The sequence below is a fragment of the Accipiter gentilis genome, chromosome 20 (genome assembly GCF_929443795.1).
Source record: "Accipiter gentilis chromosome 20, bAccGen1.1, whole genome shotgun sequence".
Taxonomy (NCBI): Eukaryota; Metazoa; Chordata; class Aves; order Accipitriformes; family Accipitridae; genus Astur; species Astur gentilis.
The window spans coordinates 25381870-25395179 of NC_064899.1; the positions used below are offsets into that span (position 1 = coordinate 25381870).

The 13310-nt window shown below is 42.8% G+C and overlaps 1 protein-coding gene across 1 annotated transcript in view; it reads right to left on the reverse strand.

Moving 5' to 3' along the window:
* LOC126048767 (collagen alpha-1(XV) chain-like) overlaps positions 1 to 13310 on the reverse strand; it is a 149385-nt gene that overhangs the window by 45867 nt on the left and 90208 nt on the right. The window contains exons 17-20 of the mRNA XM_049824132.1: positions 10103 to 10171; positions 7123 to 7167; positions 4685 to 4720; positions 548 to 610 (exon numbers count right to left, since the gene is read on the reverse strand). Of these exons, the coding sequence (XP_049680089.1) occupies positions 548 to 610; positions 4685 to 4720; positions 7123 to 7167; positions 10103 to 10171 (213 nt within the window). The remainder of the gene's footprint in view (positions 1 to 547; positions 611 to 4684; positions 4721 to 7122; positions 7168 to 10102; positions 10172 to 13310) is intronic.

The following is a 13310-nucleotide window of genomic DNA, read 5'->3' on the forward strand; positions in this document are numbered from 1 at the left end:
GTTGTGTCCGGCGTTGCCCGGTGGACTGGGCAAGGGAACACAGGGGAGCTAAACAGTCATTTCTCAGGCAGGTTACTTCGAAGCTCGATCAGCCCCTCGACACAACTCGCTGTGCTGGGGATGGCACGGTTGAGAGGAAGGTGGCAGGGAATGAGCCGTGGGACTCCCCAGCTGAAGAGCTCTGTAATCCTCACGGCTCTTAAGTGTGAGAAATACATTAAAATCACCTACGAGCCTGCGGGCTTCCCTCTAATTAAAAGCCGAGCTGGTTTCTGAATAATTAAAAGCAAAAGGAGCATCGGAGGATCTGAGCTAGCCTCTGGAGGTGACTGTGTCGCTTCTGACTGACGAGGGAGGCGAGGAGAAGGGACAGCGCGCCGGTGTTTGGTGTCGGAGGTAGCGGCTCCGGGTTCAGCAGGACAAACCCAAGCCCAGACGTCCTCACGCTGCTGGGAAGTACTTTTTTAGGGCTCCTGCTGAGCCTTAAGACAGAGGTTTGGGAGCCAGCGCGTGTTAGGTAGTCACGGATTATGACAGCCCTACTCACCACATCTCCGGGATGTCCGGCGATGCCAGGAAAGCCTGGTTTTCCATCCATACCCGGCATTCCCTGCCACAACAAAGACGCTGTCATTCTCTCTAAATTGCATTGAGTTCCACACGAGGAGGAGGCTACCACTCTTGGGAGGGGCACGGTAGGGTTCTGAAGGGACTAGGGGGGTAGGTCTGGGGGGTTCCGTGGAGTCACCATCATCTCATCAGTCATCTGCTCTCTCCACTCCTCCTGCTGGTTCCCCCTCTCCGGAGCAGGTTTGTTTAATGCAGCTTCAAACATTCTTCTCCGCTGCTCCCACCTCCCCTTAGCAAAAGGGGGAATTGTGTTGCTTTCCCCCAAGATACGTTTTGTGGGTTCTTTCCACCCTCCAGTGACACGACTCTCAGGCTGGAGGAAGAGGAGGGAGAGGTGTGCATGTGGACGGGCGTTGGTGAGAAGTCTGAGAGCCCCTGCTCTAGTTTAATGCAGGACTGTATATTACTGCTAAGAATCTGATCAGTTACTCTATGGGAGAAACACAGGAGTATCACTCAGTAATGATAATGCAGTTTGGCCAGAGAAAAATGGGTGAAGGAAAACTGAATTCTTAAAGGACCAGATAAACAGCTAACTATATTTTTTTTTGTATCTGTTTTTCTCTGTGTCATATGAAAGAGCAAAGGAAATGACACAGAATAGCCTAACAAATAATCCAAGTGACATATTAGCCCTGCCTTGTTTTAGTAGTGGGGCTATTTTTTTTGTTTGTTTGCTTGGTTGGGTAGTGGGGTTTTTTTGGTGTGGGGTTTTTTGTTTGTTTGTTTTGGGGGGAGAGTGTTTTTGGTTTTTTTTTAGGAAAAGACTGTTTTGGTTCTTTTTGTTCTGCTTCAAGAAAATATTTTGGGACTTTTACACTAGATAGTACCATGAAAATCTAGTAGACATAGACAATTCTATTAAAAGGTCAGTTCAGTAGCTGTCAAAAACATAAACTGAATACAAGAAATTATTATAAAAGGGACAGGAAAGCAAGAGCACAGAACATTACTATGCCACTGTATATACTTATTGTATGCCCATAACTTGAATTCTGTGCACTGGTTTGTTCACATTTTCCATCTTGAAAAGGATCTAGTGGAACTAGAAAAACTTCAGAAAAGGCCAATGGGAATAATGGAAGGTACAGAATGGCTTCTATACGAGACATGATAGCGTAAGCTATGACTCTTTAGCTTGGAAAAGAGACAAATGAGGACGTGGGTGAAGAATATTGTAGAGCCATCTAGAAGTAGAGAGTAGCTGGGGACTCACACTTCTAATAGAAGAAATAGTGGGCATCAAATGAAAATAGCTGGAAGAGGTCCATGGGATGTGTAGTTAAGTTGGCAGAGTACCTCGCCCCAAGGTCTTGTCAACTGTAGAAGTTTGCATGAGTTCCAGGGGAGACATCAAGTTCGCTTGAAGAGATCAAACTGTGGTTCTGACACCATTTCTAGCTGAGAAAGTCCCTGAGTCACAAATTATTGGAGTCTAGGAGGTCACTCAGGAGAACTATGATGAAATACTCGCCCATTTATAAGGTCAAAATGCATCTAGGCATCTGCTCAAACTGCGTATGCTTTTGACATTGTTGGAGACAGGATACTGGGATGGATGGATGTGACCCAATAATACCACTGAGAATTACCTAATACTCTACGGGAGTGTCTTAAAGAACAACAGAGTAACAAAGCATCCAGAATCAAATGGTCTTCTCTGCTGCACTTCTGGTGTGATAGAAGAAATTCAAATTAACAGTTCATAGGACACAAAATCCTCTCTCTTCTTATGCCTTTCTACAGAACCACCAGCATAAAAGATTTAGTGTGTCCATGTCATTAAGAAAGTATATTCTCACTGTTATTTGTTTTTTTTTGTCTGTGATCAGCAAAGCATGTACCTCAGGAATAAACATGCAGTCTATTAAGATAAAGTATAATTTCTGAAGCACTCTAATTTTCATTTTATAGACAAGTGCAGGACAAAAGGTGTCTCTGAATGCTAATGGGATTTAGGCACCTAAGCAACTAATGGGATTTAGGCACCCACATGACTAGTCAAAATGGTACTTGGGATGTAAGTCTCTTCAGTGCGTGTAGAAAATTATATGTATCTATCTGCAGCAAAGGTAACTGGGCAGAGGAAATAACCTTGGCCCAACAGCATTTCTGCAACAGAATGCTGCCATTTCAGGCACGTTGGTACCTGCAGATCAGCTTCCTGCTATTACAAATGCTGAATAATTTCACCAATTGATTTTCCTAATGAAATTTAATTTTGAAGAAAAGAACCAGGATAGGTAAGATGTTTTACTGTAAATAATGCATCCAGAGACATCCTTATTTCTAACTCCCTCCATATTTTAAGAATGTAGCTCATTGCTCACATATAAGAGGACTAAGATCTTTTTTAATCTGAGGATTGAAGAGATAGATTGATTATTTTTAAATAGCACTGTAGTCACTCCACTTAAAATATATGCATGTGTTTGAAATGTATCTGTCACATCAACAACAATAACTATCAGAACAAGAACCACAGAACAAAGCGCTTGTATGTATAATAATTAAGAAAAGAATCTATAGTCTCAGACTAAAAAGAAGAGTTAAACAACTGTCCTATGCATCAATGCATCAGCTTTAATTATCATGCTGACAAATATGTCTGTGAAATGGCAACACTCAAAATATGTACAGCAGATGGAATTTATGGCAAGCAGAGTCCTGCTACATTGTTGTTTTTTTAAAAATAAACAAGCAGATGCTGCTAGAAGACTGTGATAATACTCTTGTAAATATTCAGCAAGCAGAAGGGTAGATGCATAACTGCTTTTATCTTGTTTCCTAGAGCAACTCTCGATTTCAGTGCTGTCCCAAATGCAGGAGAAGCTTTTGTTCTATTTATCTTATTTTTAAATTTTATTTTATTGATTTTATGTTATTTTATTTATTTTATTTTTATTTTCTATGAGTCCCAGCACCACCCTCTGCTGGCTTATGCCTGCAAAAGGCACACAAGTCAGCCAGGGACTGGCAAGAAGCAGCACAGATACAAACAGAAGCTCTGGCTGGGCTCCGAGAGGAGTCCAAACCAGAACGGACAGGGGTAACGATAGGGAAGACTGGAGACGAAAGAAGGGACTCCAGCTCCATTCCTTTCAGCCCTAACACGGCGTAAAGCAGTGTAAACTGGCAGGTTTCCCTGGCAATGGGACCTCACGTCTAGAAGCTGCGGCGATCCAGAGCAGCAGGTCTACGTTGCACACTGGTGCACATGGCGAGTCGGACAGCTGGGACAATTCCAGCTTGGGAGGTGCAGGCTGCACCTTCGGGAAACTGTCTTTCCAAAGAGGATAGTGAAGCACCAGAACGAGATACCCACAGCGTTTTTGGAACCTCCCTGGAGGTATTTAGGGCTCAGCGAGACAAACCCATGGCAGGTGTGATCTTCGTGTTGGGTGATAACACCACTCTGAGCGTGAGAGTGGACTAGGTGACCTCTGGGCGTCCTTCCAGACCCTCCAGATTTCTACGTTCTTGTCCCTCCCGAGTGGTCAGGTGTGGGTTAGGAGGAGCCTGGCTGCAGGGTGACGGGCAGGTTCTAGCACAGAAATAGGCAACGACAGCGGCCTCTGTGCTGAACACCCTCTTCGGGTCGTGGATGGCTCCTGAGGGCTCTGCACAACGTGGCACGGGTCTAGTACTGCACCACAGGCGTGAGACGTGCGGGGTGCTGGCTACGCACCCTGATATTAAGGAGCAGGGGGGCACGTGGAACTCAGTTTTTTATATAAGCTTTGCTGATTTTTAATTTTTGTTCCGGTGAAAACGTCAACGACCTCACAAAACACTATGGCATCATGCACCTCGGGATTTAAAATGCATTTTTAACCATATTTTAAACAGAAGTCTTAAGCAACAGGTTACGCTGGCTCCTGATAATCACAGTTCAACTGAGAAAGGGTTCTGTTTTTCCATAGAGGCCTCCCTGGGCTTTAATATGCTGACAGAGCAAGAAATGTTCTTTGTCTCCTGAGTGCATTAAGAGAAGAAAGGAAACCAAGAGGAAGAAACTACTGAGGTTTTAGATCAAGATAAATTAATTTCTCACCTTTGAACCTGGTGGACCAATGCTGCCTCTTTCTCCCTGAAACAGAGACAAAGTAGGGCTCAAATATCAAAGTGAACAGTAATTACAAGGATTCTAAACGTGTATGATACCTTCCTTACAAATAAAGGGACTGAATGCAGTAAAACGATTAGCAAAAATAGGGCATATTTTTGGTAAAGTGATGCTCAGCATACATTTGTGAATTGGTTCTGGGGGGTCTAACCTCCCAGTTGCCACCCGCATCTTAAAGTTTCTGGTCACCACACACGATTTTTGCTGAGCATCTACCAAGCCACATGCCTGAACCTTCATTTTGGTGTCTGAAATCAGCACATGGTGACATTCCCCAGACCTAACCATGCCACAGTGACCTCGTGCCTCCACAAATGACCCACCGACACCGTTAACTCAGCCTCCCCCCCACCTCTGCTCTCCCCATCTGCCCGGCCACTGCGTCGTACCACGAGCAGCGTGACCAATGCTGCACTGTTCCACCTTGGGGACCGATTCTGCAGTACTCTAGATCCCAGCAGACGTGATTCCTTGATTTCATTACAGACAGACATGCAATTTAGTTTATTTCATTTGAGATAGAGAACGTAAACAGGAATAAATCAGCAAGGAGCTACAGCCATTGCCTCAAATGTTTATGTTTATGCTTCTTGTCTTTTAGGAGTGCTTCTATTCGTGAACGCATGAAGACTGTAGAATGTTTTTTAATGAAAACAGTTTTTCATAATAATAAAAGTGAAAGCAGAATTTGGATCTTTACTTACTTGCTAAGAAAGAGAGAAAACTTTGATCACAGCAGGCCTTCTCTAACAGCTCTACTAGTCTGGGGTATTTGAAGGATGAAGGATGTATGAAACATAACTGCTCATGATGTGTTAGCTCTTGGTTTTTGGAAGTGGGTGGTTGTTGTATTTTGCCACTGTTGCCTAGTGAAGTCATTTATAACCATGAAAAGTGGGTGTAAAATTCATCCCCATGAGAATGATAGTGTATTATAAGCACTTTATATTAATTTTGTAAGATATTAGGCAATAGTATCTTCCTTTCTGTGTCTCCATGATCTTGGGGATGACTGACTCAAGATTAAACAACTAAGGTCTTGGTGTAGGTGGTGGCGAAGTTTCTTGGCCAAGGCTTATGACTATCTTTTCAGTCCCAGTCCAGTTCCTAAATCCTAGGAATCATGCTACCTCCATTTCTGAAGTCTTTGTGAAACAGTGTTTCCACAATATTTTAGAAACAAGATTTCTAGTTAAGGGCAGAGAATAAGTTGTTAACAAAAAAAACTATTTTCAGCATGGAGGCTTGGCACCTACTCATGTCCATCGAGCAGCATCATGTGAGAGCACATCTATTCTAGCCAGTCCTTTGCAGTGTCATTCACTAACACACGCTGTGCAAATAACTTGATTTTTTCCACTCATAGGTAATGTTGTCCTCCAGCACTAACAGGAGTAGTACTCAGAGGAGGGACTTTTCCCAGCCCTATAAGCTGAACTCCATAGACTCGAGACATCGGGGACTGGCCAGATCTTTGATTGCTGTTGTTCTATGGAGCAGCTGCATGCAGTTATTGCTGGCAATGGGCTTTCGGGGTAGTCAGTGACTCGTTCTGTGTGTTCAGGTGTAAATTTTAGGAAGAGAGGATTTTTTAAACACTATTTTTTAAACTTCCTTCTCTCTCAATGTTGCTATCATTTCCCAGGGCAATGAGGACTTAGAATTTCTTTAACTCCACGTTTAAGGTGCTGAAATGGTGTTGTCATGCCGTACTATTAACCTGAGTGCTGCTCGAGATTTACATAGGAATAGAAAAAGCCTCTTCCAGTCTAAGGCCCCATTCTGTGAATCTGCCCTTTTTTCCTCTGATTTTTCACCTCTCCATTTTTTCCTCATGGCTTGCTTAATCAATAGCAGCATCAAAGTGGAAAAATTCAGTCACTACTGAGCTCAGATGAAAACCAAGGCAAAGTAGTCATGACATCTCCCTTCTCCCCCCCAGCACCTTCCAGAATGTTCCCCTATCACTTTCTGGGATCATGTCGGCAGGTCCCTTCCTGCAGCTTTCTCTTTCAACAGCATACACGTAACCTCTTGGAAACCAGAATTATGTATAAAAGAGCGACAAAGAGAAACTGCCAAATGTCCTAAAAATATTAAACAAAAATGCCATGTGACACCAAGTGCCTGGAATGCCCAGCTGGTATTTACTCACTGTTCTGGTGTGGATGTGCAATAATTCTATTAATACACATTCTGGGTGGATACCCAGTGTAAATGAAACAAAATTTGTCCCATACTTAGTCAGTATACGAATGTTAAACCAAAGCTGTTTTGTTAAGACCAATGCTGAGAATATAGAAATAAAAAAGATATGCCAAAGCAAAATAGGTTAGCTTTCAAGTGTTCCTTGTCACATAGGGTACCTTTGGTCCTAACGGCCCACGCTGTCCATGTCTTCCTGCAGAACCCTATAAAATTACACTGAGTTTACTGGTAAATCCACACAGCACTTCATAATAAATTTTCTCAAGAAAAAAACTGATTCATAACCACAACTGTTACAAAAACAATGTTGGAGACCAGTAGTATCAACAGAGAGTAATAAAATGTAAGCATTGTTTTAGATTTGTTGTTCTATTAAATCCTGCCTTGCTCTGTATTATCATGCAAAGATCTAAAGATTTTTCTTCTTACAAAGACAACTTTATCTTGTCACTGCATACTATACACATTTTTAGAAAATATTAGAAATGAAATTGTCCAAGTGCATTTGTTGCAAAGGATTGCTTTCAATTGCTTACAATTTTTTGAATTTGCCTCCTTGGCTAAAATTAAGATATGTTACCAGTTCAGAGGCAACATGGCATTGTCTTGCTAGGTTTAAAAGTAGCTTGAAACAAACATCTGGGGATGCAAATTCCTCTCTTGTCTTTATATAGTGACATCAGTTGTAAAGTACAATTATAACACCTTGATGGCAAAATGAACAACAGTTCATTATTGATCTTTTTATAAAGTTAAATGGAAGAAAAAAAGAATTCAACAAAGTGATTGTCTTCCATCTGGAATATGAGGACAAGACACTAATAAACCGAACACCAACAAAACTTTGCACTGATCTGTGGAAGAAAGAGAATCGAAACCCTGGAAATGCTAGCTGAGCCTACAGACAAAATAAATTTGATACTTCTCCTTCAAAACATAACCACTACTTTCTCATAAAAGATTAATAAGAAATTTCAACAGATACAAATATAGTGCAGATAAATGTAATTTGTTTCCTAGCAGCTGCTTTGAGTTACAGCCCTCTTAGAAGCATATACTCTGTTTTCACGTAAACACAATCAGGAACCTCTGGAGTTGTCATAGGGTGTAAGTGGCTCACAATGCTTTCATGCAGTACCAGTAAGGATGGTTTTTCTTGGTTACAGGAAAGTTCTTATGTGCCTTCTTTACTGACTCAAACTTTGTAGAGTGACTAAATAGTAACAGGAAAACAAAATTCCAGGATTTTGTTCAGCTGTAATAAGACATTTTTTCAGTATTTATAGCTGAGTGACTTGGAAACAATGCCTGTTATAAAACCAAACCTGACAGTAAGGCTGTCATTTAGGCAGGTCAGAATGGGCAATTTTGGCACTGGTTTTGGACATCTCATTTTGGATACTAGCTGGGTTCAGCTAATGAATTCTATTCTTATTTTTCTAACTGTTTTTTTTTGTGCCACTTTTTTAGCATCCAGGAAAAGATATAAGAGGGGGCAAAGGCCTCCAACATATTAAACTGAGTCAGCTATAACTTCAGTGACTCACAATTACTAGTACTTTAAGCCAGCACAGTGAAGAGCTTCTCAAACTTGCTCCTGTCTCCAGCGTTCGGTTCATCTCCAATGATTCACGGAATCATAGAAACAGGGTTGTACAGGGCCTCTGGAGGCCATCGAATCCAGTCACCCCCTTGAAGTAGAACCATCGCCAGTTCTGGATCAGGTCAGTCATGTCTCTGTCCAGCAAAGTCTTGAAAACTTCCAAGAGCACAGCTTCCACAACCTCCCTGCGCAAATTGCCCCAGTTCTGCCCCAACCGCCCAGCGAGCAGGTTTCTCCTAAGGTTTAGCCTGAACGCCTCAAGTTGCAAATTGTGAACACTGTCCCTTGTCGCACCACCTGGCACTACGAGCAACAGTTTGGCTTCATCCTATTTGCAATTGCCCCTCAAAGACTTGTAAGCAGCTATTAGCTCGTGCCTTTGTCTCCTTTTTGCCAGACTAAACCATTTGAGCTCCTTCGGCCTCTCCTCACCGGTCATGTACTCAAGTCCCCATGCCATCGGTACAGCTGTCTGCTGGACTGTCTCTGTCTTCTCCACATCCTTCTTGAAGTGGGGTGAAAAAAAAAAAATGGATGCAGTATTTCAATGGAGCCTCACTAACCCTGACTAAAGGGCTATAAAGGTAACAACCCCGTATCTGTTGGCAATGCTCTTTCTGATGGATTCCAGTACAGGGTTTGCCTTATCTGCAGTGATGGTGCACTCTTGCCTAGTGTTCAGTCTGGCATCTACCATAACCCAAGATCACCATCAGCAGCACTTTCTCCAAACTTGGGCAAAAAGACTTATTCTTTCAAAGCTATGCTTTGAAAATTTGAATATTTTTTTCGGAGTGAGCACAGGGGCAGGACTTCTGAAGACCAAACTAGAAGAGTGCAGGCAGCTCTGGGAGGAGGAATGCCGGGTAATTGCCTGCTTTGGGGAAGGCATCACAGGCTGCAGTTTTGATGTTATTGCTAAGAATGAAGATAAATCCAAATGATCTGGTAAGTGGTGATGCATTGTATTCCCTTTTCCCTACCTGGTGTTTTAAAGCAGCCCACACTCGCAAAAATCTCCTGAGACATGGTGATGGAGTCAAAAACATCCCTTCCTCTGGGACATTGCTTCCACGCTACTGTGAACATTTTTTTAAGTGGTATTTCAGATTATGCACATTTGATCGTCAAACTATAACATTTCAGTTTCATTAGTGTATGTAATTCATCTTCATATGCAAGAACGGCGTCTATTAGGGTAAAACAAGAAATAGAGCGCTAGATAATACAAAACAGTCTATTTCATCCTTTAATCTGTCAAAAATATACCAGAGCAGAATCTGAAAGTCATCAGCTAACCAGGTATCAGAGAAATACCATTCAGATTCTTTGGAGAACACAGTTATTGTAATGTCATTCTAGAGCAACTGAATCCAGTCCAGTGCAGTGACTCCAAATCTATAGCTGACAGGGGCTACGCATTTCCAAAAAGCAGAGAGGAAGACACTTCTGTTTTTGAAAAAAAAACAACCCCAAAAACCAAAACACAAACGCAACAGCAAACAACCCTCCCCTCCCCCAAAACATCCACTTACCTTTGGCCCTCTTGATCCTGGAATTCTGGATTCACTTAACAGGCCAATGCTACCTGATCCTTCCATATCCTAACAGAAGAGAAAAAAATGCTACAGGATTTAAGAATTTATCTTTTTTCTTTTGTCTTTTTTTTTTTTTTTCAACTGCTCTGTTTTCTGGAGTCCTGTAAAAAACTGGAAAGCTACTGAACACAAATATTTTTATCTTCTCTCATTAACATTTTTTGACCAATGCATGATATTATGGAGATAGTCTCCACTCAAATGCAACAAGGACATGTTGATCTTCCTTACAGAAACTCTGGTCTTTACAGTCTTGCCAGTTTGACACCATTTCTCCAGCACTTCAGGTTGGACACTATCAGGCGGAAGTGAGATAGCATCATAATTTTAAGTATGTGCTAAGTTTGAGCATGCTGTAGCAGTATTTTTTTCTTTAGCATTTACCTGCCACCTGGCTACTGAAATACTGTAATGACTAGGAAGGGATTACGTAATTGATTTAAGGCAGGGAGAACTTGTAGGCAGTTTGTTAAGAGCAGCAATCATTATTAAAAAAATAAAGGTCCTTCCTAATTCTCACAGTTGAATGCTGAACTCTTGCCTAAAATACAGCTTACTGGAATGAAATTGAGCAGACAAGAAAAATGTTCTATCAATCACAAAACTGTAGAATTAATTATGTTGGGAGGGGTGTCAGAGGTTACCTAGTCCAGCCTCCTGTTGAAAGCAGTGTCAACACTGAATTCAAATCAGGTTTCTCAGGGCTTTGTACCCTCAGGTCTTGGAATCCTCTAGAGATGGACGTTCTGCAGCCTCTCCAAGCACCTGTCCCAACGCTTGGCTGTCGTCAAGGTGAAAAATATTTAACTCTTATCAAGTCAGAACCTTCCCTTTCAATTTATGCTTGTTGTTGCTCGTCACTCTGTGCACCGCCGTAAAGATCCTGGCTGTGTGTCTTCTCAATAACCTCCTCTTAGGTATCAGAAGGCTGCTAAAACACTTAAGCTTTCTCCAGACTAAGCAAGCCCAGTTCCTCGAGTCTTTCCTCATAGGTCATGGGCTCCAGCCCACTGACCACTGTTGTGGCACTCTCTGACTTCAGAAAGATCTCTGTGAAGTGGAAGACCTCGAGACCAGCATCCCTATTACCTGAGGAGATTTTCTAGGGGTTCAAAAGGAGACTACACAGAAAGCAGCGACCTCCCTCCAGCTCCCGTTGTTCTGACCGCAACATTCCAAATCCATGGCAGAACCAGGAGCTGCCAGTTCCAAAGCAGCTGAAGAAATAAAATTGCAGGCAGCCACAATTATCTGTTTTACCCCCAGCACCATTCCAGCCACATGTTCCTATCCCTTGCCCTATGCCTAATCTAGAACTTGTCAGATCATGCGTCAAACCATCTGGATGAACCATGCCAGCAAGGAAACTGCTCACTTGCTTTTAGCTGCAGTTTTAAATGCAGCTGTGCTGGGTTGTTTCCTTTTTCTGAAAAAGGAAAATCTTGATCTTTCTTCACTCCACTTCCCTGCCTACAGCCATACAGCCTTCATTTTCAACATCAGTGCCATGCGTTGAATCCTCTCACTTTCCCGTGAGCCACTTACATCACTAAAATGGCAGAAAATACATTACTTTTGGGGGGGTAGGAGGGTTCTCTAAAATGTTAGTAAATTCAATTGGCTTGTGGAAGGATTGATGGAACACTGGATGTTAGGGCATGTGAAGGGCACTCATGTGCCAGGAATGGCTGCAGATGGGAGGAGGAGCAGGAGCAAAGCAGAATCTCCACCTCTTAGTGACAACAAGCCCTTGTATCAGCTTATCACGTTTAGAGGACTCCTACTCCTTGCCCACTCAGCTTTCTGCTAGTTAGGGACTTGAACTGGCTCAGATTACCATAGGTCTGACGCACCCTGGAGATGGTGCAAGGGAAAGGGTGGAAGACCTATTAGATCAGGTTAAGCTGCTATGGAATAACAGCCTAATGCCGAAGTTATGGAAAACATCAGTTGATCTGACTCCAGTCAAAAAGAGAGATCTTGTTCTTTTGCCCTTTTCCACCAACTCCGTGAGAGCAAGAACAAGAGAAGCAGAAGGAGTGCACAGCTGGAATTGGGTCCTGCCTTTTGGGGACCGAGGTGGGAAACATTGAGTCATCAGTTTGGCTCAAGTCCTTTCGTGTAACTTCACCTGAGACTGAATGTTATTCAGACTTCCATTTTGCTCCTCCATCAGCTGTAAGTGTATCAAATATAAACAGAAAATCTGCTGATATTCTGTTTGGCCTGTTTAACCAGTCGCTACTTAGGGTAGACCACAAGCTGTGTTTCTGAGTCCTTCCTTCCCTTGCCTCCACTGCGCCAATTATTTTTCCCTTTAAGAGTGCTTGATGCCTGCTTTATATAACACACCATCGCTTTTGACATCTGCATGTTTTTAATGGGTTTACCAGGTACCTTCTGCAGCTCAAACTGTTCTTTTGGCAAGCATAAGTGCCAGCAAACCCCATGCCATTTGGTTTTTGCACATAGCTGACAACAGATGCTAACGAGTGCTAGCAGGAATGTTTTGCAGAAACAGCCTTACAGCAATAAACAGACTGCCAACCAAAAGGTAGTGTTGCCCTAACGAACTGGCAGACCATGGTGCTGCCTTAACAGATGGCAGGGGTGGGCATCCAAAAGATCAGCTAGAACTAGGAAGCCTGTTAACAGTAGTATTCCTCTCAGGGAAATGAGAATCACGCCGATTCTGTTTGGACTAGATGAAGTTCAAGACGAAGCCAGTCAAGATATTGTGGTTGCAGTTAGAGCTGGGATCCTGCTGTGTCTGTGTCCATAAAGGAGGGGACTTCCAGTTTTCACTCTCTCCTGCTCATCTACTAACCTTGCTCCTCTGAGACTTAGGTATCAGAGGTGGCAGAGTTTGGTGCTAAGTTCCTACCTGCAGAAGAACCCTTTGGTGGCACAATGAGGCAAAGTTGGCTTCTACTCAAATAGTGTGAACGGATGGGGAAGAGTGGAGAATCTCTTAACGCTGGATCCTCAAGGGTCACAGAAGATGGCTCTAAGTCAGAGAGGCCATCGTCCTGGGCTAAAACTCGGACCAGGCCTAGGATGAAGATGTGGCTTACCAGTAGTCCCTATCTCATTCCGAGACAAGTACATATTTGTTAGGGGAGACTCTGTACCAGCCTTTATGGTG